At 44.8% G+C, this 22,148-nt stretch overlaps 1 protein-coding gene across 1 annotated transcript in view; it reads right to left on the reverse strand.

The window, feature by feature from the left end:
• Nucleotides 1-7,189: 7,189 nt before the first annotated feature.
• The window catches only part of SHISA6 (shisa family member 6), a 222,218-nt gene continuing 207,259 nt past the window's right edge, over nucleotides 7,190-22,148 (reverse strand). Inside the window, exons 5-6 of the mRNA XM_086762397.1 lie at nucleotides 14,669-14,821; nucleotides 7,190-7,740 (exon numbers count right to left, since the gene is read on the reverse strand). Coding sequence (XP_086618523.1) covers nucleotides 7,190-7,740; nucleotides 14,669-14,821 — 704 coding nt within the window. The remainder of the gene's footprint in view (nucleotides 7,741-14,668; nucleotides 14,822-22,148) is intronic.

Genomic DNA, 22,148 nt, shown 5'->3' on the forward strand with positions numbered 1-22,148 from the left:
GTGGAGAAATTAGCTAATTCCCCATTGTGCCTTCCCCATTTATTAGTGGTACAAAGGATTGGGTAATTATAAATAGAACTGCCAGGCAAAGTGAAACTTCTCCTTTAAAAATGCATTTTAATTAACTCCGCCAGGTTCGCGTGTTTCTTAGGAAGTGCTGATTTTACCCTGCTGACTCTGAGCTCTGCTCTTATGGAGGTAGAAGTCCCCAAGTGCTAACCTGGCCAAAGGGCTACAAATGGCCTTTTCCCACTGGACCTGCCCTGGAAGATGACTGTCTTCTCTTGGTGGTCATAGAGTGTTACTACTCAAAGCCTCTTTAAGCTGAGCAGCAAAGCAAAGCTATGCCTGAGGAAGGACTGAAGAGGAGAGCTTGGGGCTTGGTGGGTGAGTGATGGTGAAGTGGTAACCTCCGCACCCCATGAAGGCAGTTGTGGGGCAGGATCCCTGGGGCATTAGCCCTATGATGTTATCTCAACAGCACTTCTCTGAAGCTCAGTGCTGGAGCTACACGCTGGCAGAGAAGGGACAAGAGATGTGGCACAATGAGATGAGGAGAGCTTCTCCCAAAGCCCTGCAGCACAGGGATGGGCGGCCAGCAGCTCTGTGCTGGGAGGGATCACCACCCGCAGCACCTGTCCTCCTTCATCCACTGCGAGTGCTGTGCTGTGAAAGGGTGCTGATGCCTCCACAATTTTTATTTCCAGCAATCCTTCCTAATTACTAGCTATCACGCTTTTAATGTAAGCAAATTTGCATAATGCTGAAGGCAAATTAATACGAAAATGGAGATATCAAATCTGACATTTCCTCCACAAAAAGCAAGAGAAAAAAAACCCTGCCACGTTTCCCAGCTAGACAGAGTAGTAAGGAACCCCAGGCTCAGCTGGTAGAAATGAAAACGCAGTCTCACCCTCCGTGGTAGTAATTGGGGCTGTTTGGTGAGGAGCATGCTCTGGTCTCCTTGGCACTTCTCACATCTCAGAATGACGGGGAAACTCGTGTGTGTGCAGTATTGCCAACAGCAAAAGCAAAGCCCCTTCTGAACCCGCCAGAGCTACAGGACTTTTCGCAAGTTCTGACTTTGCAATACAACACTTTCTAGATGGAGAATAAATCATGGCTTACGAAGGCGAAATTAAAGAAGGGCAATTGTAAAATAAAATCTTAGAGGCTTGCATGACAAAATTTTACAGCAAATAGTAATATTTCACTTTCTCTCTGCTATTTTCTGGCACGATTATGAAACACAGTAAATAAATACGTAAAAATAATGACTCTTTCAGACCTTGTACCATTCATTTTAATAGATGCTATTTAACTACACACAGAAATATAGATATCTACCCTTCAAATGCTGGTTACAAAGATTGGGAAGGCTGCCAAGAAAATGGCCTTTTATTTTTTCCCCAATAGATATCAAAAACCAAACAATTTGTATGTTGAAATTGCCTTTATTTTTTTTTTATCCATAAATATTTGTAACTGACAAAAGTGGAAAAATCCTTAAGACTCTAAATTTTACTAAACTGATAATATTTTTGTTTACAGTACATACAGAATGTGCTTTTACAGGTAAGTATAACAACAAGAATAATACAGAGAAAAACAGTCAAATACTGCTCATCTTGAAGCTTGTTTAATGGTTAACCAAGAGTTTGTGCAAAGTTACAGATACAAATGTACTTCCTCTTCGGTACTACTGTATAATAAACATGGAATCCATAAACTGGGCTAAAGCACAAAAATATCCACTTAACCCCTCTTAGGAAATATTGTCCCCCGAACTAAAAATATTACAGTAAGAAGTGTCTTTCTCAGAGCCAAGAAATTCCTGCTACAAAAATGTCTAACAGGTTTGCAGACAGAAGGTCAGGAGCCGGTACAAAGCACATAGACAGAGGTCAGGGTGGCGCGATGCACGTCTCCCTGCGGCGGAGGCGGTGGGGATGGAGACCTCTCGGACATCGTGCGGTCACGGCGGAGACACGGGACGAGGCTTCGCTCGCTGCTGAGAGTAGAGATCTTGTTCAGATTTACGCTCACGTGCTCGAATGGGATCGTCCCCCTTGCCCTCAGGCTGCCAACACAGGTTCGTTTTCCCAGTTGGGTTTTGGGCTTGGTGAGGGCACCTCCTGGACAGCCATGAACCAGCTAAGAAAGGCTGGGAACGATACCTTCCACCATCCACTTATGGACACACAACACAGAAGTGGCTGTTCTCTAAGAGGCAGCCCCAACACGGACTTATTGCTAACAACACTTTTATGAAATTATTTAAGCCCCTTTCTCACATATTTCCCCTACTGACTTTTCACTCGTCTGAAATATATTCTAACATGAAATCTATATTTGTTAAATATATTTCAGCAGAGTCCCCCCTACCAGATTAAGCACTAAATCTGAAACAAAACTAAGACAATCTATTTCTCCATCACATGAACTGAAGATGGCAAATTGATCACAAATTAAAACACTCACTTCAAATACAATTACTCTGTTTCATGATGATTTTGTTTGTTGTAGTGGAAGAATCATAGAACCATAGAATGGTTAGGGTTGGAAGGGACCTTCAAAGGTCATCCAGTCCAACCCCTCCTGCAAGGAGCAGGGACATCTCCAACCAGATCAGGTTGCTCAGAGCCTCGTCCAACCTGGCCTTGAACGTTTCCAGGGATGGGGCATCCACCACCTCTCTGGGCAACCTGGGACAGTGCTCTACAACCCTCACATCTTCCCAGCTACCAGGAACTACCCATCTCTTACAAAAACTCGATGCCAGGCTCTTGCAGATTCCTGGTGAGAATGCTCTTGATAGACACAAGAACAGAAATATGCATGTAGGAAGCCCGGGTTCATGGGACCAGCTTTGCAGCCAGCCAGGCTAGCAGAACAGTAGACAGAAAGTAAATCTAGGCCAGGAAAGGAGGGCTCACTCCTTGGTAAATGTCCCTGTTTCTTCCCACCCACCCATCCCCATCCCCAAGTAACAGATCATCATTTATAAAAGGAACATTAAAACATTGAAAAATATTTCATTTTTCCTTAAAACACGATTCACTGGCATTAGAAGACTTTTATGACAAAATTTCCGTTCCATGTGGTGATCTGTGTGGTTCATTAAAAATAGTTTTCCACGTTTCAAAGAGTGATTCAATATAGTTTGGAAGCTTAGATTGGTACAGGGTCACTCAGAACTTAATGACTGCATTTTAGAGTATGTATGTATGTATGTGTGCTTGTGTGCACACACATACACATACATGTATCTGTATTCATGAGAGTTGTATAAAATCCAGTGCAGCTCACTGTTAAGGGTTGCTGCTTAGGGAATGCAAATAATTATCAGTTTGTAGGAAATAATAGAAACTTTTCTACATCACCCTCCCCCAGTCCCTGCACATGCACTCTGGGAACTGGATGCTCCACAGATGTGTTTCCACCTGTGGGTTGGAGAAAAAGACGGATCAATTCTTCGGAGTATATTATATTAATCAAGGCAGATTATATTTTACTGTACAGAGGACTGCGACTGCTTCCTGCTTTTCTCCTGAGTGCAGAATGTTATGGTGACTCAGACATGAGGAGAAGAAAGCAGAAAAGTCAAAGTACAGGTGATGGTATCCCTCAGAGCTGCTGCCTGCCAGGGACCCTGCTCAGAAGGAGAGCAATGGGAAATCTGGGGAACTGCATCCCCCCACCCCAGCACTCTCATTCTGGACAGACACTGGATTGCAACACATCAGACAGGACGTGGCAGGACAATGGTGACAAACAATATCAATAAAAATGCTTTGCTGTTCTACAGCATCTGTTCTGAGAGGGTCTCACAGCACTTCATAGGCATTATGGTATGAACCCTCAAAATGCCTCTGTGGAATACAAAGGTGTTACCGTTGCCATCACATGTTGACCACAGGGAACTGAAGTGCTGTGGATCATGACACCCAGTCCTGGACCAAGTGTCCTTTCAGTGACAGATTGTCAGAATGAGGAATAAGCAAAAAAAATGACATAAGAACACCTGTGTGTGCTGAAATGCCTCTGCTCTAGCTACCAACCCATTCCAGCACACAACGCAAGCCATGGGAACACATGGTGCCCAGGAACAAACTGTGGCCATCCAGGGCATGGTGCCTTCCCAAAGAAATTTGCTGAAAATTTTCCATGGTGGTGGCAGAGTCCCTGTAGACATTTGGCCTAGAAAGGCTTTTTGATGGTTCTTAAGGATACATCTGCTTGAAACAGTAGAGTGGGTGGAAGAGAGGAGGTAATGGGGCTAAGATTTCTTTGGAGGATTATTGCCCAGGAAGGACAAGTTAGCAGAGGGCCTGTGATATTTGATAGTTGGAATACGAGAAGGCTCTGAGGTCAAATGGCCTGGAGCACAGCACAGCGTCTGCATGGGCTACGTGAGTGAAAAATTTCCATATTTGTATCTGATCCAGCAGCTTCTTAGTTCACAAATGGAACATTTAGATGAAGACTAGAGCTTGAGACATACAGCTGTGGAAATGGAAAGAGAGGAGTGTTCACCTACCCATTGGCCTCCAATGGTCACCTCTGCTCCTCCAGCTCTGCCACCTCAACTCCTGGAGACTCTAGAGCGGACTCTCCTTTCCCACAGTGTTCACATCTCCCTGCTTGAAGAGAGGCAGATCCTGGCTTTGCTTGGACGAGAGAACTGAAGAGCCCCAGAACCTCAGCAGGGACTGCCTCCCCATCCAGCCACGTGTGTTTCTTTTCTCTTTATAAGAGTCACAAACTTCGGTCTGCGGGAAGGTCAGCAAGGGCAATATTTTCACAGAGCTTGCCTTCCAGGGAGAAATAGCCAGTGGCTGAACTGAGGAGCTTGGAGGTAGTCAGGGGAGAGAAGTATTCATCAAGGGAAGGGGTCAGGAGATGAGGTGTGAGCCTTTTCTCTCTCATCCCTGCCATGCCATGAACTGCCACCCTGATCTGGTTGTTGCCCAGAATGATTTTGCCCCAGGCTGCATGGAGACCCTTATTTATTCCTTTCCAGCTCAGTTTCCGTCAAACAAAGCCCAAGAACAGCTCGCAGATGGAGTCCTTTCTGAACAGAGTTTCCATCCGGCAGGGCAGAAGAAAGCTCATGAACTAGGACCAGCAGCCCCAGGACAGTCTGGGAAAGAGACAGGCCACACAGCCACCCTGCTGAAGCCTACCTTTAAATCCCATCAGGGGAAGATGGCATGCCTCTCCTGCCTACCCTGCACCAGAAAAACATGGTGCTGCATCATAAGTCTCCTGGCAAGACTCAAGCTCACAACAATCATTGTACGCTACAGGGCCGACATGTTGAGCTGGGAACGTCATTAAGGCCAGGAGGTGGGAGGTATTTGAGGGGAGTGAGACCGGCAGAGCTAATTTAAACAAAGTTTAGTGAAGTGCCGTGTAGAAAAAGACTCAGTGCAGGAATGTAGGACATGAAGAGAGAAGTATTGTATGGGAATGTCTTCACAGCCTGAAGTCAGTCGTTATTTCACCAGGGGGAGGGAACGTGCCTGCCGTTCGGATTGGCAGCAGGGGTGCGGGCATGTGGTGGGGCTCTGAGCGCACACCATGGAGAGTGACTGCTGGAGAATGTCCAGCACTAACAGTTACAGCACCAGGTCTGGCTGGCCTTCAAAACCTCTGAGACCCTTTCTTGGCCACAGAAGTATGTTCTCGGGTGAGTTAGTTCTACAGAATTTGATAGGAATACAAATAGAAGAAGAAGGAAAAAAACCAAACCTCAACCAAAACCAAAACCAACAAAAAAAATAAAGCAAAGCCCACTCTGGCTAGAAAGCCAAAGATAAAACCCTCACAAATTCTGGACCCACGAGTCTACATTTTAAAGATCTTACAAATATACAGTATCTAATTAGCATTATATCAGCTATACAACATGCCCGTTTATTATAGTTATGCTGGATATATAATTTATATGCATGAAATGTAACTGTCTTCATGGTTAGGATTGGTTCTCAGTGGAACTGGAATTTGGAAGGTTTTTCTTGCGGAGGGGGGGCCCATTACATGGAAAGAAAATTACAGAAAATAACCGACCTGCTTTTCAGTAGACAGACACCCTCAGCTCTGTGCTTCTGCTGAGGGCTAGAAAAAGATCTGCTACATATGGAGTTCTAGGTTGTAACTGAGAGGAGGAAACATTCAGAAACAGGGGGACTGGGCCAGTGGAAAATGCTATCAGGGAAATAAATTTCCATGGAAAAAAATCCAAGTGAAATGTGTGGCAGCCTTGCTTTGCAGGGGTCTCATTGGAGCTAGAACTCCCCCCAGCACAGATCAGCAGTGCAAAGCTGAATGAATTCTGATGCTTTAGATTCAGCGGTGGCAAGAAGCTGGAGGAAGAGAAATGCTATTCCTCCTTCCTATATACATGTTGGAGACACCAAGGTACTAGAATGAGGGGAGAAAAGGGTCTAACAAGCATTTCAGCGTATTTGTGCTTATTGAACACATCAACCCCACTACTTCCTACACTGAGAGAGCAGGCGATTTGTAGGCACTAGTATATTTGTATCTTATGAGTATATTTAATATAAACTAAAACTTTATTTCTCAGCCAGGCTATTCTTGTCCCTAGATCTTCCAGTCCCCTAGGAAAGTCTGCCCTTGAATTTGCTCCAAGGGTGAGGAAGAACAGATGTATGGGTGCTGGCTGATATGGAGTCATCTGGAGGTAATCCCCAGCAGCCAGAAGCTCACCTACCTGCTACAGAAAGGCCAAAGATGAGGGCTGGCATGAGGACTGAGAACAGGGCCCTTTCCTGCCAGGGTGGAGTGCTGCCTTGGGCTTGGGCTGCATGAGACTACTTCTACTTGTAGCAACTGAAAAGTCCTAAAGTCGTAAAAACAAGGAGACAATGCCGGTGAGCCCTTGGAAGGAGCCATCTGCTACTATGGCTTTCTTTGACAGAAACTGATGCACATCAGGAAATTCCCTCTGTTATCCCTCACTATCATCTCTTTGCTTGCTTGGGTTCTTCTTATGTCACCGATGAAGGGGTGGCTTTAAAAACAACAATGTGGATGGGACTGTCAGAGAAGTCTTTTCAGACACTGAGTTATTAGAGGTTATCTTGGCCTATAAGGCCACTGCTGTATGGGGTGCTGCGGCCACCCCAGTCCTTAAAGAGTATCTACAATGCACGAGGTCATATCAAACAGTCACCTCTGTTTTGCTCGCTGTGCGGTAGTGATGGTGGTGTCCTGGAATATAATGCAGTTGTTCTACCGTGTTATGCCGTCGGGAGGCGAACGCTTGGCGCTTGGCGGAGGTTGGGTTCATCCCTAAGGTATTGTACAAGTTATTTGAGGCACTAGGATGGGAGTGCATTTTTGTCATCCTGTAGCGATCCAAGACAGGTGTTGATACAAAGACATCTGTGTGTGACAATGCCCGTGACATAGACTGCTCGGGGTACCCCGACCGCTCCGGGGAGAGCAGAGGGTCTTGGGAGTGGAGGCGCTCGGCAGACAGAAGCTGCTCGTCTGACAGGATCCGTTCATAGGACATGCTAAACTCCTCGGGCATGATCCTCTCAGGAGACAGCACTCTGTCCTGGGACATGGCCCTGATGGGACGGCGGGGCCTGTCCCTGTGGTTGGTCTGTTGAGACATTTTGATGACGTTGATAGGGAGTGTGCCCCGGGCTGCCAGGTCGGGTAGATGTCTCCTCCTCATGTAGTATTCATCAGCCTCTTTATCAGCTGTGGGAAAGGAAAGGGAACAGTTAGAAATGTCAGAGCATTGTCTCACGAGGTGAAAAGGGGCTATGTACACCACACAGCCTAGGAGCAGCCTCCTGGTGAGACCCAAGAGATCATCTACCAGCAGCTGGACCTGGGTATGGACATCCATGTCAGGATGCTGCTTGTCAGAGAGACACCAGCCCTGTGTGGGATATTTCACCATGGGCTTATGGCAGACAGAGAAAGTTATAATTGCATGCAGACAGGTATATGTCCCTGTGCAATGCCTCACACCTTCTCACACCATGATGCAACAGACTCCATATGGTGTCAAGTCCAGAACACAGCATTGCATGATTTACACAATGGTGAGTTATGGAGAAATTATCAAATGTCACCTTCACAATATGCTTATAAAGAAAGCACAGGGAAAGTGAGCTGACATGGCAAGTTCTCTATTTGAGGAAACTCATACCTCATTTCTGGCCTCAGATACTGTCCTGGTTCTGGCCAGGATAGAGTTCTCACCTGAGCTGGGAGAGCTGGAGCTGGTGGCCCCTGTGGCTGGGGACACAGCTGGGACAGGTCACTGATCAGCCACCAGCTGGGATCGTTTACCCAAATTGGCCCAAGGGCCCTTCCACCCCACAGGACACCACGCTCAGTGTATAAAGTGGGGATGGGGCTGAGGGGAGGGTGTTGCTGCTGGGGGGGGAACCGGGCATCAGGATCCCCTGTGAGCTACGGTACTGTAAGTTGTGTGCTTCAGTGTTTTCTGTTATTGGGGTTTGGTTGTTTGTTTTTCCATCTCTGTTTTGTTTTCTTCTGTTCTTCTCTTAAACTTTTTTTTTTTTAAATCTCAACCCGGGAGTTTTGCCTTCTTTTCTGTGCCAGTTCTCCTCCCTGTCCCACTGGAGGGTGGGGGGGTGTGAGTGAGAGACTGCGTAGCTTGGTCATGAGAGGGGCTGAACTACAACAGATGTGGATGTGCTCTGGAATCCATGAGTGACTTAATCACTTTTATAATTGCTATTTTTTGAATATTTGTAAATGTAACCACAAAACAGGTTTGGTGGGCATGGGATACTCTGTCTGAGACATTGAGCCATCTCTATTTTTTCAGACATCCTGGTTGATACAACAGAATTTATCCCATGGAACGATTCTTGTTTGTTTCTTCTGTGTCCTAAATGAACTCTTGGTTGCTCGGAAACTCATAGTACACACACACTCTTACCCTCTTCTTTTTGGCTTTCAGCAACAACACAACATCCACTGGTGTGCAGGAAGGGGATTCCTCATGCAAATTTCTCTGCCTTATAAAGGAAACAAGGTTTCCTGCATAGTAATCTTATTGGAGCAGCCTGGCATGGAGACCACAGAGCTGGAAACACACATGCATGACCCAATACCCACTTTCCCTACCAGTCTTGAGCCAAATGTTTGTGGGCAAACATATAATCTCCTGTAAGTCTTGGCCAGGTCCTGGGACCTGTCATAGCACTCCTTTGGGAAGTCTTTTGCTTATAAGACTAGTATGATAATGATAATAAAAAGGAACCTCATTGATTTTTCTCAACTCCAGTATTTCATTCAGTAGTAGGTGATGTAAAATGGGAAAGTACCAGATGGTGGAAGGGGAAAATTTCACATGCATAAAGTTTCTGAGGATGTTTGGTAAAAAGAGCAAGGCTCTCCTGCAGGACACTTTGGGCAATCACAAGGCATGTAAGGTAGATGGTCCCACTTCCGATGCTTAGAGGCTCTGTAGGCATTCAACAGGCTTAATAGTGATAAATGGTGTAGAAGTTTCCTGTTTCCCCTGATATAGCTATAAATCTATAGGTTTTATGCACCACATTGGCTGAAAAATAACTACAGCTAGCTGGCTGTCCCATGAGGCAGAGTGCTTTATAGAGGAAATGTCAATGTCTTATGATACGTGATTGGTGCTGACAACATCCCAGAAGTTTGCTCACAAGACAACAGTTACACACTTGTGCCTTAAGGTCTTCAGCCAAACCCTGGAGTGCTGGAAGCATCCTGTTCTGGATGATCTCGCTCACTGATTTCCTCGTCTCCTCTCTTCAGTGCCGCCTGGACCCTACTCCTCACGGTCTTGTGAACACTCCACATAAACCAGAGGATCTGTGAGGAAGACGGTTGATCTCCCCATTTCAGCTTGTACTTTTGGATGCTGAGAACACATGCACTGAAATGTATGGCCTGTTGGCACTGCTGTTGCTGCCAACCTCTTCTGTACAGCCTACACACCACTAAGGCACGAGGATCACCCAGAGCTCTCATGTAAGGACATGCTTGCTGCTGGTGGGACTTGCTCTCCAGGGTGTATATTGTAGGAATGAGTTTCTTCTTGTAATCAAAACTTCTTGGAAGAGTATGTCATTGCAAATGTCAGACAGCAGCTGCCCTTGGCCTCAAACTGTTGTGTCTTTAAAATCACCTTCTAGGGAGTCTGAGAAGGACCGGGGAACTTTCACATGGCCACAGTAATTTTAGACATTTTTATTCTATAATACGGCCATAGACTTGCACAGGCCTGATAACGATGCTTGGGGCTGGGTGCAGAACAGGAGCTAAGCAATTAGCACTCTGGCACTTGGCCTCCACTCTGCATGAGAGAAGTTCCACTGGCTTTGCCCAAGTGACTCTAAATAGATGTAATTAAAGCAGAGAACATCCCAAATGGATATGTGCTTGGATGCTCACACCTGGCTGTGGTAATTGCCAGTAGGAGCTAAACCAGCTTATATAAGGTTTACAGTTGCCTGAATCTGCTAGGGAGGCGGCAGAATCAGCTGATTATAAGTGGTTTGAAGTTGTTCCTTGCTAATTTAAATATAAAATACAGCATGTCTACACTTGAAAAAGCTTTGCCAATTAGGAGCATTTAAAATATCCTTTCCTTCTCTCTTCCATCCCTGTAAACAGTGTACAAGTCTGCATGATCTTTCGCTGGCAGTGGCTAAACCATTCAGGGAACTGATTCCATTTCAAAGATGTTCTTAAGCTCATACAGGCTGCGTCATCTCATGATGCTGAGAGACACACGTAGATGTCGGCACAGCTATTCTAGGAACATTTTCAGGTGTAGACAAACTTGACATCTCCATCTCAAAGGAATCAAAGACGAAAAGGCAGTTTCCTGTGAACAACAAGCTGGTTTAAGCAGGCACCAGACAGACATTTAACAGGCTGTTGCCTCTGAAAGGTGGTGTCAGTTCATGAGCGTTGCTGAACCAGCCATGGAGAACGTAGTTTGATGAGAGGCCGAGTGTGCTGTATCACCTTGGCGCCAAGGGAGATGCTCAGCGCAGCTCTAACCAGAGCGTTTCTGCACCCTGGGAAAGCAATGAAATGAATACAGCTCCAGGCTTTTGAGATTGGAGGCACCAGGTGCTTCACCCAATGGGTGTGGATGGGAACCGTGGACATCTGGTTGCATAGTTTGCTAAAATCAAAAAGTCTCCAGGACCTGAAATTATCCAGTCTGATTCATCTCATCCTCATTGCACCAGCAAGCTCACTGGGATAGTGAGGCTCTGACACTGCTGCCCCTTAGCTTTTTATTGATGTGCTCATACAATAACTGACATTTGTAATTTTAGACAAAAAAAAACTACAATCAAATATGTTTCTCTCTCATAGATGCTCTTAAAAATTAAAAAATGTGTCCTAAGTGGATTCCAAAAGGCCAGAAGTGATGAACAGACAGAAAGAAATCACTGGTGTATTGACTGACAGAAAATTCTCCTTTTTTTTTTTTTTAAGTCAGTCTCATACTTCTGGGGCTTCACACATGTTTCTCAAGCTTTTGGAAATGTAATTACTGGAAATCATATTTTCTGCACAATTTCTGGGCTTTATTCTTTTGTTTTCTTTCCCTGCCCCCCCGCCAGCCTAGGCTTTCTTTCCTCCTGTGACAGTTTCTAGAACATTGACAAGGGCTGGTCCTACCAAACTTCAGGAGTGTTTGAGTCCTTCATCTGACTTGGCTTTAGGATAAGCTGATTTGCCCTCAGATAGCTTGCTTTTTCCTCCCATTTTGAGGGAGAGCCCCAAATGAGTGCTCTTACTCACACATTTCATCTCAACGCACAGCTCCGCTAAAACTGTAATTAGAGAAATGAGGTACATTTGTGGTGCTCTGGTAAGAGAACGTGGAAAAGCCAAGGATATTTTTTTCTTCCCGTAGTTGTGTGTTAACATGGTTAAAATATGTGTATATCATAAGTCCATTATAGTAATTTCTTTGCTTTTCTTTCTCTGGTTCCAGTGTATTCCCTCTTCAGGCTTGTCTCTCCTCTTTTAATTGGCTTTAACATTTTCAAGCTGCCTAGTCATTTGTGATGATTCTTTAGCCAGTACCAAGTCGTTTAATATGCCTGAAAATATTAGCTTCCTTCCTGACTGACCTTTCTCACTTAGCTGGAAGCAGCAATTCCCTGGAGCGCCGGCCAGGACAGAATTAATACTGCTGCTCTTGCTCAACTGCGTGTTCCCACATCCACCCATCACTGCTCTTCCCTCGTGCTGGCCTGACAGGGCTGCCAGGGCAAAGCTGGCACAGGGCTTCCCACAGAGGTAGCACCCTGTCCCTCAGAGATCCTCTTACCTGGCTTCGCAGGTAGCAACTGGGGTTGCTACCAATCTTCAAGCCCTTGCTCTGGAAGGAGAAGCAGCCATGGTGCTGCTTTCTCAGCCAAATGCCAGCAGGGTGAGTGCCTACCCTGCAAACCCAGTGTGAGGAGGTCCCCTCCCCAAGCTGGGCACATTCCCCAGGGATGCGTGGGTGCAGGTATAGCTCATCTCTTCCTTGTTGTGCAAGCCACTTGGATGACTCTTCTAAAGTGCGATGTACTTCATTAAGCTTTAGGCATCAAAAGTTAGGCTTGTTATCCAGCAAAGAGCTAGGTAGCTCGCCAGAGCAGCTCTGGTGTCAATGGGATTTCAGAGGGTTCATATGGAGATGATGTCCTCCACTGATTAGAGATGCCTGCATTAGACAGATGAGGTGCCTCATCGCTGGATGGCTAAAGTAGGGTGAGGTGGATTTGACCATACCCTTGCTGAGCTCTGCCTCCTCATCTCTGGCAAGGAGATACTGAATATTATTTCTTCCTGGACATGCCTTGATTATTCAACTTAGATGTTCCTGGGCAGAAACAGTCTTTCACTATCTGTCTCTGCTAACTGTGGGAAAGTAAGTGACCTTTAGCTGTCTGGCAAGCCTGAAGAAACACAGAAACAGCTGAAACCCAGACTCAAAAAGTATCTAATGCCTTTTGTTTCACTTCAATAAAAATATTATATTTGTTAATGAGCTTTTTACTGCATTCATTTTTTTGAACCATGTCAGGGAGTTCATCAGGAACAAGTAATTTTAAATATGAAAACTAAAACCCCAATAATTCATTTATAAAGCTCAGCATCTAGATATTACATTTTTTTCTGGATTTTTGTGTTGCATTTAGCTCCTTCATATGGAATAGAAAAATGATATTGCTCACATTTTACAAGGGAAGGTCTAGGAGCTGGGTGTCTATTTTCCTTTGGCTCTGGAGAAGACCAGCTACAAGAAAATGACTCGGTGATTCTAGAGGTGCTGAATAGACACAAGCCCAGTGGGAGCGTGGAGTGCTTAGCACTTTTAGAGCTGAAACAGCTTATTTAGTTACTCAAAGTTTAGCGTGAGGCAGTTGGCTTGACATTTGTCAGGTGCTTTGCAAGAGGATGGGTTGGTGCCTTGCAAAGAGGACAGAACTACATCTAGACCTGCCACGGGTAAATAGCCGGTGTTTACATTGCAGTGTGCATTTGCCTTTATGTTGAACATGTACGTAAGTCCCACATTGAAGTGCCAAGGAGTGAGCTGAGATTTTTATGTGCTTCCATTCCATTTTCTCTTCCGAAAAATCTTCCACAGGGATTTCTTAGGGACTGTCCAAGGGCTTCCCTGCCACTAAATTTTGTGTATCTCACTTAGCGGTCTAAATTGGGAATGTAGATTTTTATACAAAAGCAAATAGGATATGCTCCTCATCTTCGACTACCTTCAATGAAAGTATTGCAAATATAAACACCTATATTATGTCTTTAAATTGGGTAGCGCGAATACATGGCTGCATCCAGAAAATGCTCATGGAAACACAGATACTACAAACCTAGTTTCAGTCTGGAAAGGGCATTTGCCCTTACAGATATCCCTTTTTTTCATAATACCACCAAACCTGAAGAGTTTGCCATCAGCAAAGGTGATGGGCTGGAGCATTACAGGAAAACTGTCAGAACAATGCAATACATAAAACAGCAAGAAAGGACCAATACTAACAAGCGTGAACAGGGTAGTGAGCAACATGCTGAAATACCAGAGACACACCATGGATCGGTGTACGGCACAGGTCAGGACCAGATTTGGACACATACACCATGAAATGCAGCACTGCGCAAGGCAGGCAGATGTGCTCCTACTGAAACAGATGATCCCAATAATTTCAGCAGCTTTCTGTTGGCCTGGGTTTGTCATCTGGTTCCAGCTGCCCCCATGGCGGTGAGATATCTGCCCTGTGTACATGGAGGTGAGCTCAGCTGATCTGAGGCAGCCAGCTCGGCTCATCTCGACTCCGGCAGAAAAAAAAAGGAATCTCAGGTGACTCCATCAGGAGCAGATAAGAGGCGGAGCAGTGGGAGGCAGCACAGCAAGGAGGTCAGTAAGCAAATAACCACATGTGCTCTCACAGTAATGGGGTGACTCTTTCTCTACACTCTTCCTTGATGGGAAGCGACAGCCAAAAGAATCATTACCGGACATGCCAACTTGGGCAGAACAATGACAGAGGGAGGAAGGTTATTGCCTTAACATTTTTGCCCACTGTGGCTTACGAGCAAATGAGATACAAAGGAAATGAAATGAGCAGACACCTACTTAGTCTCTTCAGAGAAGAATATTTACTTGGGTTTGTCTTGACGGCAGACTCGTAGGATGGTGGGAGGTGAGAGAGGTTCTGGAAGGACCGGGAGAAGGACAGATCGTAGGGTTCGGTGGCAGAAGTAAGGATGTTGTTCATTCGCGGCTTGTCTGGAAAAAAAAACCACAACAAAACAACAGAGAAAGGTGTGTCTACAGCGTGCATCAAACTAAATTGAGAGGCAAGCCATTGCCACAAACTCTGGCAGGGAGAAGAGCACATCTGAGCCAGCCTCAGTGACAGGCTGTTGTACATAATTCAAACTGGCATGGGCAGATCAGAGAAAAATAGATCCTGTGGCATTATTTCCTTGTCCACAGTGATTACAGAGAGAAGCAAACTGCTGCTTTGAAAGCACCTGGACCAACCAGCTCTCCTCACAGCAGGATGGTGCATCTTGTAGACTGTCACCTCACTTACCATGGAGGGCTGGGTCATGCTGCTGTGAACTGACCCCACCACAGCCTGCACGAGTTCGGACAGCATAACCTACCTTCACCCCAGCAAGCTGTGCTTTCCCTACCCTCAGAGACATGGGAATGGGTCTACGGGGTGGTTGTAACTGGAGTTGATAACCAAATTGCTCTCGCATTGTGTCAGATTTCTAGACTTGCATCACAAATTAAACTGTTTCCTGAAAAAAAAAAAAATTGTGAGAGGCAGGCCATCTCCTCCCCTTCTGCCTTTCTCCTGTATGAAGTCCTGTTTGCATTAGACAGCAAAACATCTTCGTCCTCTCGGAGTGCTCACATTTCACTACATCCTTGCTGCTCTGTTTCTCCTAGAAATGGACCCAGCAGTTCCTACGCATGTCTGCACGTGGGGATGTGGAGTTGCCTCTACAACTTTCCTCCCATTGTGACTTTTCCTAGCTATTTTTAAACCTTCTGACACCTAACCCTCACATTGTATACATGCGTCTCAAGAGAGGCTGAAATAGTCTTGTCTTCTGGCACAAACCTGCTGAAGATTTCCCAAAGCCAGCATGGTCAGAGCTCTCCTCTGCAGCTCTCAGCAGAGTTACATGCCCAGTGCTCAATTTAAATACACCTGGGCCAGTTGGGGTATGCCAGGGTATCTCAAACACTCACAAAGATCTGGAAGAAGTGATGTGGGACCTATCAGAGCCTTGCTGTCACCCATGTTTAGGCACTGGAATTACAACTGCCATGTCAAGTAACTCAACACTTGCTCTTTCCTGCCCCATCGTCACTGATTCCATGCACCCTGCTGCTCCATGAGCTTCCTCACAATGAAGGCTCCTGCAGAACAAGTCACAACAGTGCACTCTTTCCCAGCTATGTCCAGGATATGACCATGAGTAGAGGAACAGCTTCCTTACTCCTTGAGCATGAGTTTGGTACTAGCATGGGACACCCCGTACCGTACGATCCCCCACCGCTGCCAGCGCAGCAAGGTGAGGGGGAAGGAAGCTGCTCTGTCAGGAACAGGGGCTTGGCACATTTCAGCAAGCACCTGCATGCTGAAAAGGAACAGCCCAGCTCGCTGCCAGAGCATCATTTTGTTCCCAGTTCTGAGAAATGATGAGGCACTTTTGTACAGAATTTAGCAATGGTAAAAATTTCTTCTTAACAATATAATAACCATCTTGGTTAATAAACTCTTATTTCCTATTGCTTATGTTCGTCTCTGCACTCCTGAAATAGGGTTCTTGTCTGGCAAAAAGAACATAGCCCCAAGTGAGCATATAGCAAATGTGTCACCTCTCCGAGAACATTATTTTCTTGCTGATGACTTCAATCCATGTCTAATAGACTGACTGCAGGATTAGGAAGTGCATCACATTCATCGGAGTGCTGGAAACAATTGATTAGATATTATCCAGTAAACAGTGACTATATCAGCATTGAAACCGTGTCCCTGCTCCTATTTGTGCTTGTGTGGCAAGGACCCCGGGGTAACATCTCGTTGCAGATTTCTCAGTCAGAACCTGTATCTAATCTCCATTTTGCACGGAGGTTTCGACATGCTGAAATAAGCCCAGCCATACGTATGGAATTCGTGTTGAGTGCCAAAGCAGGAGCATTAATTGACTGCTTGCATGAGGTGTGTGAAATTAAGTGCCACACATTTATCTGATGGGCTTGTGCAGAATCAGTCCGTTGTCTTACTGCTTTTTCCATCCAGTCAGTCGGGAACAGACCGTAATCATTTTGGCAAATGAGAAGTCACCTTGAAATCCACTACCCATCATTCAGCCAAATAAAGGATAAACTGAAATGATCAAAGATAATTCCAGATGTCTTTTGCATAATGTAGTTTGAGGGCAAGATCAGAGAACTGTGAGGCTCTAGCAAAGAGAAATATCTTGTGCAATTTATATTCTGGGACCAGTTCAGCGGAAGTTTTTTAGTACTTCTTCACACCTGCAACATATTTTGAGTCATGCTTTTCTCTGGTCTCTCTACTTTTTGTTTGTGGCATTTGTCGGCTCCTAGGGAAGATGCAGGACATATTCTATTAACAGGATGTAAATAAAAAGGTCTCCACATTCCCTGCAAGCAGCAGAGGTTGTACGCTGCTCTGTTTTCCAGCATTCCTCCTCCTTTCAGACCAGCTCTACACTCTGGGCAAAGAGAGATGACCACTGGAAAATGGACAATGTCCCATGGATACTGGGAGTTCCTTTGAAAGTTAGTATTTGTCCACGTTTGCCTCACCACAATCCTGCAGCCACATGCCATTTTATGCCTTTCCAATACATCATCCATTCTGGGCACAATTTGAAAGGTTATTTGCAGAGGAACATGGAGGAAATGAAGCTCACTCAGTGCACAGCACATAGGACAGAGATGGGAACATCACCCAGGGACATCATTTCTCCTGGCCTGCAGCTGACATGTCACCCGCGTGGATGCAGTTACAGCTGGCCTCTGAGCGGACGCACGGATTCACCCCTTTGCTTTATGCATTTACTCAGCTGCTTTGCAATCTATGAAGGAAAGAATGCCACTCTAAGTTGAGGGAGAGTCTCGCTTCACTGTCAGCGCTTTGCAAACTTTCTGCAAGCACAGGGCTCAGAAGCAATCTCAGGATTTCTAAAGCTGGAGACTTGTGTTGTGGAGATGAGACCTGAAGTCTTCTTGAAGCATCTTGCTTTGCCCCTGTTCTTGGAAGACAGTTTCTGTTTCAAAGTGTGTTTACATAAGGCGTCGAACCTTTCATTTACAAGGACAGGAGCAGATGATACCCAAGACGAAAAAAAAGTGAATTTATGGCAAAGTTTTAAACAAAGCTCAAGTCGCAAAAGGGATGTGCTCCATATTTGCATATGAGCCTGCACATATGTTGTGTGAATTTTGCAAGACATTTCAACAGATGCTTTTTAAAACATTCACCCAGAGAAATCAAACAATGTCACCTCGGAGAAGCTGATACAACCAAGCCTTCTGCTGCTCAGCTTCAGCTCAGCGTAGCTTCAGTCCTCCGTCAAAGCACACGCTGCTCCCCCAGCACTGCCTTCTGCTCAGCCATTTGAGGGCTCAGACACAAAGCCTTCTCCAGTTCTGATGCAAGCTCTTACAAAGGACCACATTCCTCAGGAAAATCTGCTATTAGCTGATGACGTTTGGTAGCCTTCTGTGCAAAGACTTAGCACCTCCTGAGCCGTCCTGGAAGCGGCACACTGTTATAGCAGGCAGAGAACTGATGTTCACAGACTTGAATTAAAATTTATAACATATATCTTCAGTGTCTGGGGAGGAAGTATCTATGTTTTCACACTTTTTTTTTTTATGTTACAACACTGTTATTAATAGTCCTTTGCATCTCTCATGAAGAATCTCAAAGAGTTTTATACATTTCCAGGTCAAATTCTCTGTGGTGTAAATCAGCAGCTCTCCAGTGAATAGCTGCCCTCATTTATACAAGCTGGAGACCTGGGATTTTAAATTCAGTTAGTGATTAAAAACCTCCACGTATCAGGATGACGTTAGGATTCGGTCTTTCAGGGCTCATGGCTGAGAACTGAGCAGCAATCTGAAGGGGTGAGATGCAAAGATGAGGTACACCAGCACATTGTCAGATGATGCTCTTAAATGCTACAATACATACACACAGCATAATACTATACCTGACTTACCTCACCCAGGAGCTATTGGCATGAAGATGCTTCTGAATACCCAAAGTGCTTAACTGAACGTAGCATAGTTACACACTACAGCACGAGGTGAGAGGAATAATGTCGCCAATTGAAATCAAAGGAAAAACTACAGAAAGTAGAATTGCACTTAGCAGTCATAGAATCATTAAGGTTGGAAAAGACCTCCAAGATCATCAAGTCCAAGGCAAAAGATCACAGCAAAAGATATATCCACTTCTCCTTGAGCGCGTTCCCTTTTCACGAGGATGCAGAAAACAGCACGTGGCTCCGGCACCACAGCAGCCAGCCTGTAGAACTGTGCAGAACCGGGACTAGGGCTCAATTCTTGCTGAATTTGAGACTATAATTGAAAACTGAGTCTGTGAACTCCTTCCACCTTTGTGAGTGCCTCATGCTCAAAGCTTGCCATTGAGTGGAGGGGAAGACAATTCAAAACGGAAGATGCATCAGCATGTTTGGTCCTGGCAGCAGACAAACAAGGTAAGTAAGACAAAATGAGCTCTAGCTGATGAGTATAAAGGTTCATCTGCAAGTTAAGGCCTCAATACTCAGCAGACAGTCCGCACCTGGAGCTGGGAGGCTGTTTTCGCCCTGCCATACTAAGGCCGTGAGATGAGTGATTTCTTTGTCCAAACACACAATGTATTTTGTCTACAAAGCAAATGCTGAGTGCTTCAGAAGAAGTTGCCATTCAAGTTCTTTATCGGTTTGCAGCCCCAGGATTGTCCTCTGCCCTCTACATCACTGATTAAAGGAAGGTCGGCACATGTCTTCAGAGGCTAGGCACATCCATTAAGTCCACCCATGGCACCAACAAACCTGACACAGAGGGTGGCTCTGCACTGCAGGACATTGTTAGCAAATTCCCAGGTTCATAGAATCATAGCATGGTTTGGGTTGGAAGGGACTTTTAAAGGCCATCCAGTCCAACCCCCCTGCAAGGAGCAGGGACATCTCCAACCAGATCAGGTTGCTCAGAGCCTCATCCAACCTGGCGTTGAATGTTTCCAGGGATGAGGCATCAACCACCTCTCTGGGTAACCTGTTCCAGTGTTCTACAACTCTCATTGTAAAAAATTTTTTCCCTAATATCTAATCTAAATCTACCTCCCTCTATTTTAAAACCATTACCCCTTGCCCTATCACAACAGGCCCTACTGAACAGTCTCTCCCCATCTTTCTTGTAGGCCCCCTTGAGGTACTGGAAGAGGTTAAGATAAGTAAATAGCGATCCTGATTCACTGATGACTTTGCTCCAGTCTGCTTTGTAACTGTGCAACTGGAGCTGTATTGCAACACAACAGTCTGCACTTCGCTTAGCAAAGTTGGTGCGCGAAGCAGCTGAATCATCAGGTGGTATCCCCATCACACATGGCAACTGGCACCAAAAAGCTGGTTCTAAGTTGTCCATTCCTGTCAGATTACCTGGTTCATCTTTCTTCCCACCTTCATTAAAGTCCTGCTGCTTTACAGAAAGAGCAGGGTAGGTAATGCATCTATTTGTACTGTAGGTTACAGACTGGAGATCTAATAATCTTCTAATTTCCTCACATATATTTCTACTGGGGATAAATCTAATTTAAACACTCCTTAATTGTTATGATTTGGTAAACAGTGTCTTAAACACAATAGACACAAAACTCTCAACAAATTGCTGGAGGAGATGTGACAGTATAGGGAATAATTTTCATATCTTCTGGGATTGTCCCAAATTGGAGCTTCTGGCCTGATGTTAGAAAATTGATGCAAGAATTATTTCAGCAATATATCCCCCAAAGCCCTATTACTGTGTGGGAAGGAAGATGCCCTGGATTTTTGAAATGGAGAAAAGAGAAAGAAGGAGAAAGGAGAAAAGAGAAAGAAGGAGAAATAACAGGGAAAAAGAGAGAAAAGATGGATAGATGGAAGAACATGAAAAAGAAACAAAGGAAGGAAGGGATATTAAAAAACCCCACAGCACATATATATAAATATGTTTAAAATTCAAGACAGTACTGCCATAAAATGATATTTGCCTCCATCAGAGCAAATCCACACATTACCTACGGAAAAATACTTGGCCAAATGCAAAACCAGAAGTGAAGCTATTTATTGCTTATGGTGGTTTACCAAGTACTTTTGGAGTTGATTATCAAATGCAGTGAACTGACGTGAAAATGATGATATGAATTTCCTACTAACTATATTATTTAGCAATGTGCTTGTTATTTATATAGATGTAAAAAATGTTTATACAAAACTCTTTTGGTTAGCATAATTAAATATGCACCAAATATAATGAGGTTAAATCTTCAGCAGCAGTAAAAAATAAAGTAGCTTTACAGAAATTGAACCCAGATCATCAACATATATTTCTGTTATAGCTAATGCTACACTGCCTTGATACTGTTCCACGCATTTTTTTTTCACCCCATATGTTAATATTTTATAGGAAAATAATTTTATGTGCTTATTTTGTATAAAGAGTGAATAGCTAAGCAAGATAAATTAATGTGTCAAAAGGTTTACCTGCATTTCATATGTAAAATTTAGTTGTGCTTAGAAACTGGTACTTGAGCACTCACATTCACATACAAAATCACTACATTTCCAAAAACTGCTGTAGAGTTCTTCATTTGCAGGTAAAATCTGCAGCTGACATAAACTAAAGTCTAGAACAAAGGAAACCCACAGCAAACTTCTGATTTCAGTGGAATGGAGGTTTGAAGTCTGTCACTGAAACCAGAATTTAGGCTGTTTCTAAGGAACTGTAGGTACTTCTACAATGGGGCACTCAGTGTCCTGTTAATTAGGTGCATGAATAGACTGACACCAGAAGAAGATCAATGGACTTCTTTGCTAGGTGGGATACTCAAAGCCAAGCTGACTAACTCAGAGCCCTCAACAGCAGCAGAAAATTAAATCCTGGTGTTGCAGCTCCCAGGTTGACAGACGCCCTTGTCTGTGGTCATTCCTCTTGATCTCCATTGGGAAGTGTCTTCCCCAACAAATCACATCTTCCAAAATAGGACAGACATGTTTCACCCTTCTGTGCCAGCCAGGCAGGGAGAAAAGGGAGACGTTCTTCTCACTCTGCGTTAACTGTGCCACAACCAGCTCTGTGCTAATTAAATGACAGCAGCCTGACAGGACAGATTATATGTGATCCCATCATTAATTAGTAGTTATTCCTTCCTGTGCAATCACATCAGTGATCTCACAGCTGCACAACCCACTGCGGTGGGCAGACCTTTTGTATCAAGAAACCTTGTGCCAAGAGTGGCAACTCCCCAAGCCAGGTCAAAACAGAGATTCTTGGGGTTTTAACGCTGGGA

The sequence above is a fragment of the Chlamydotis macqueenii genome, chromosome 18 (assembly GCF_036417535.1).
Source record: "Chlamydotis macqueenii isolate bChlMac1 chromosome 18, bChlMac1.mat, whole genome shotgun sequence".
Classification (NCBI taxonomy): domain Eukaryota; kingdom Metazoa; phylum Chordata; class Aves; order Otidiformes; family Otididae; genus Chlamydotis; species Chlamydotis macqueenii.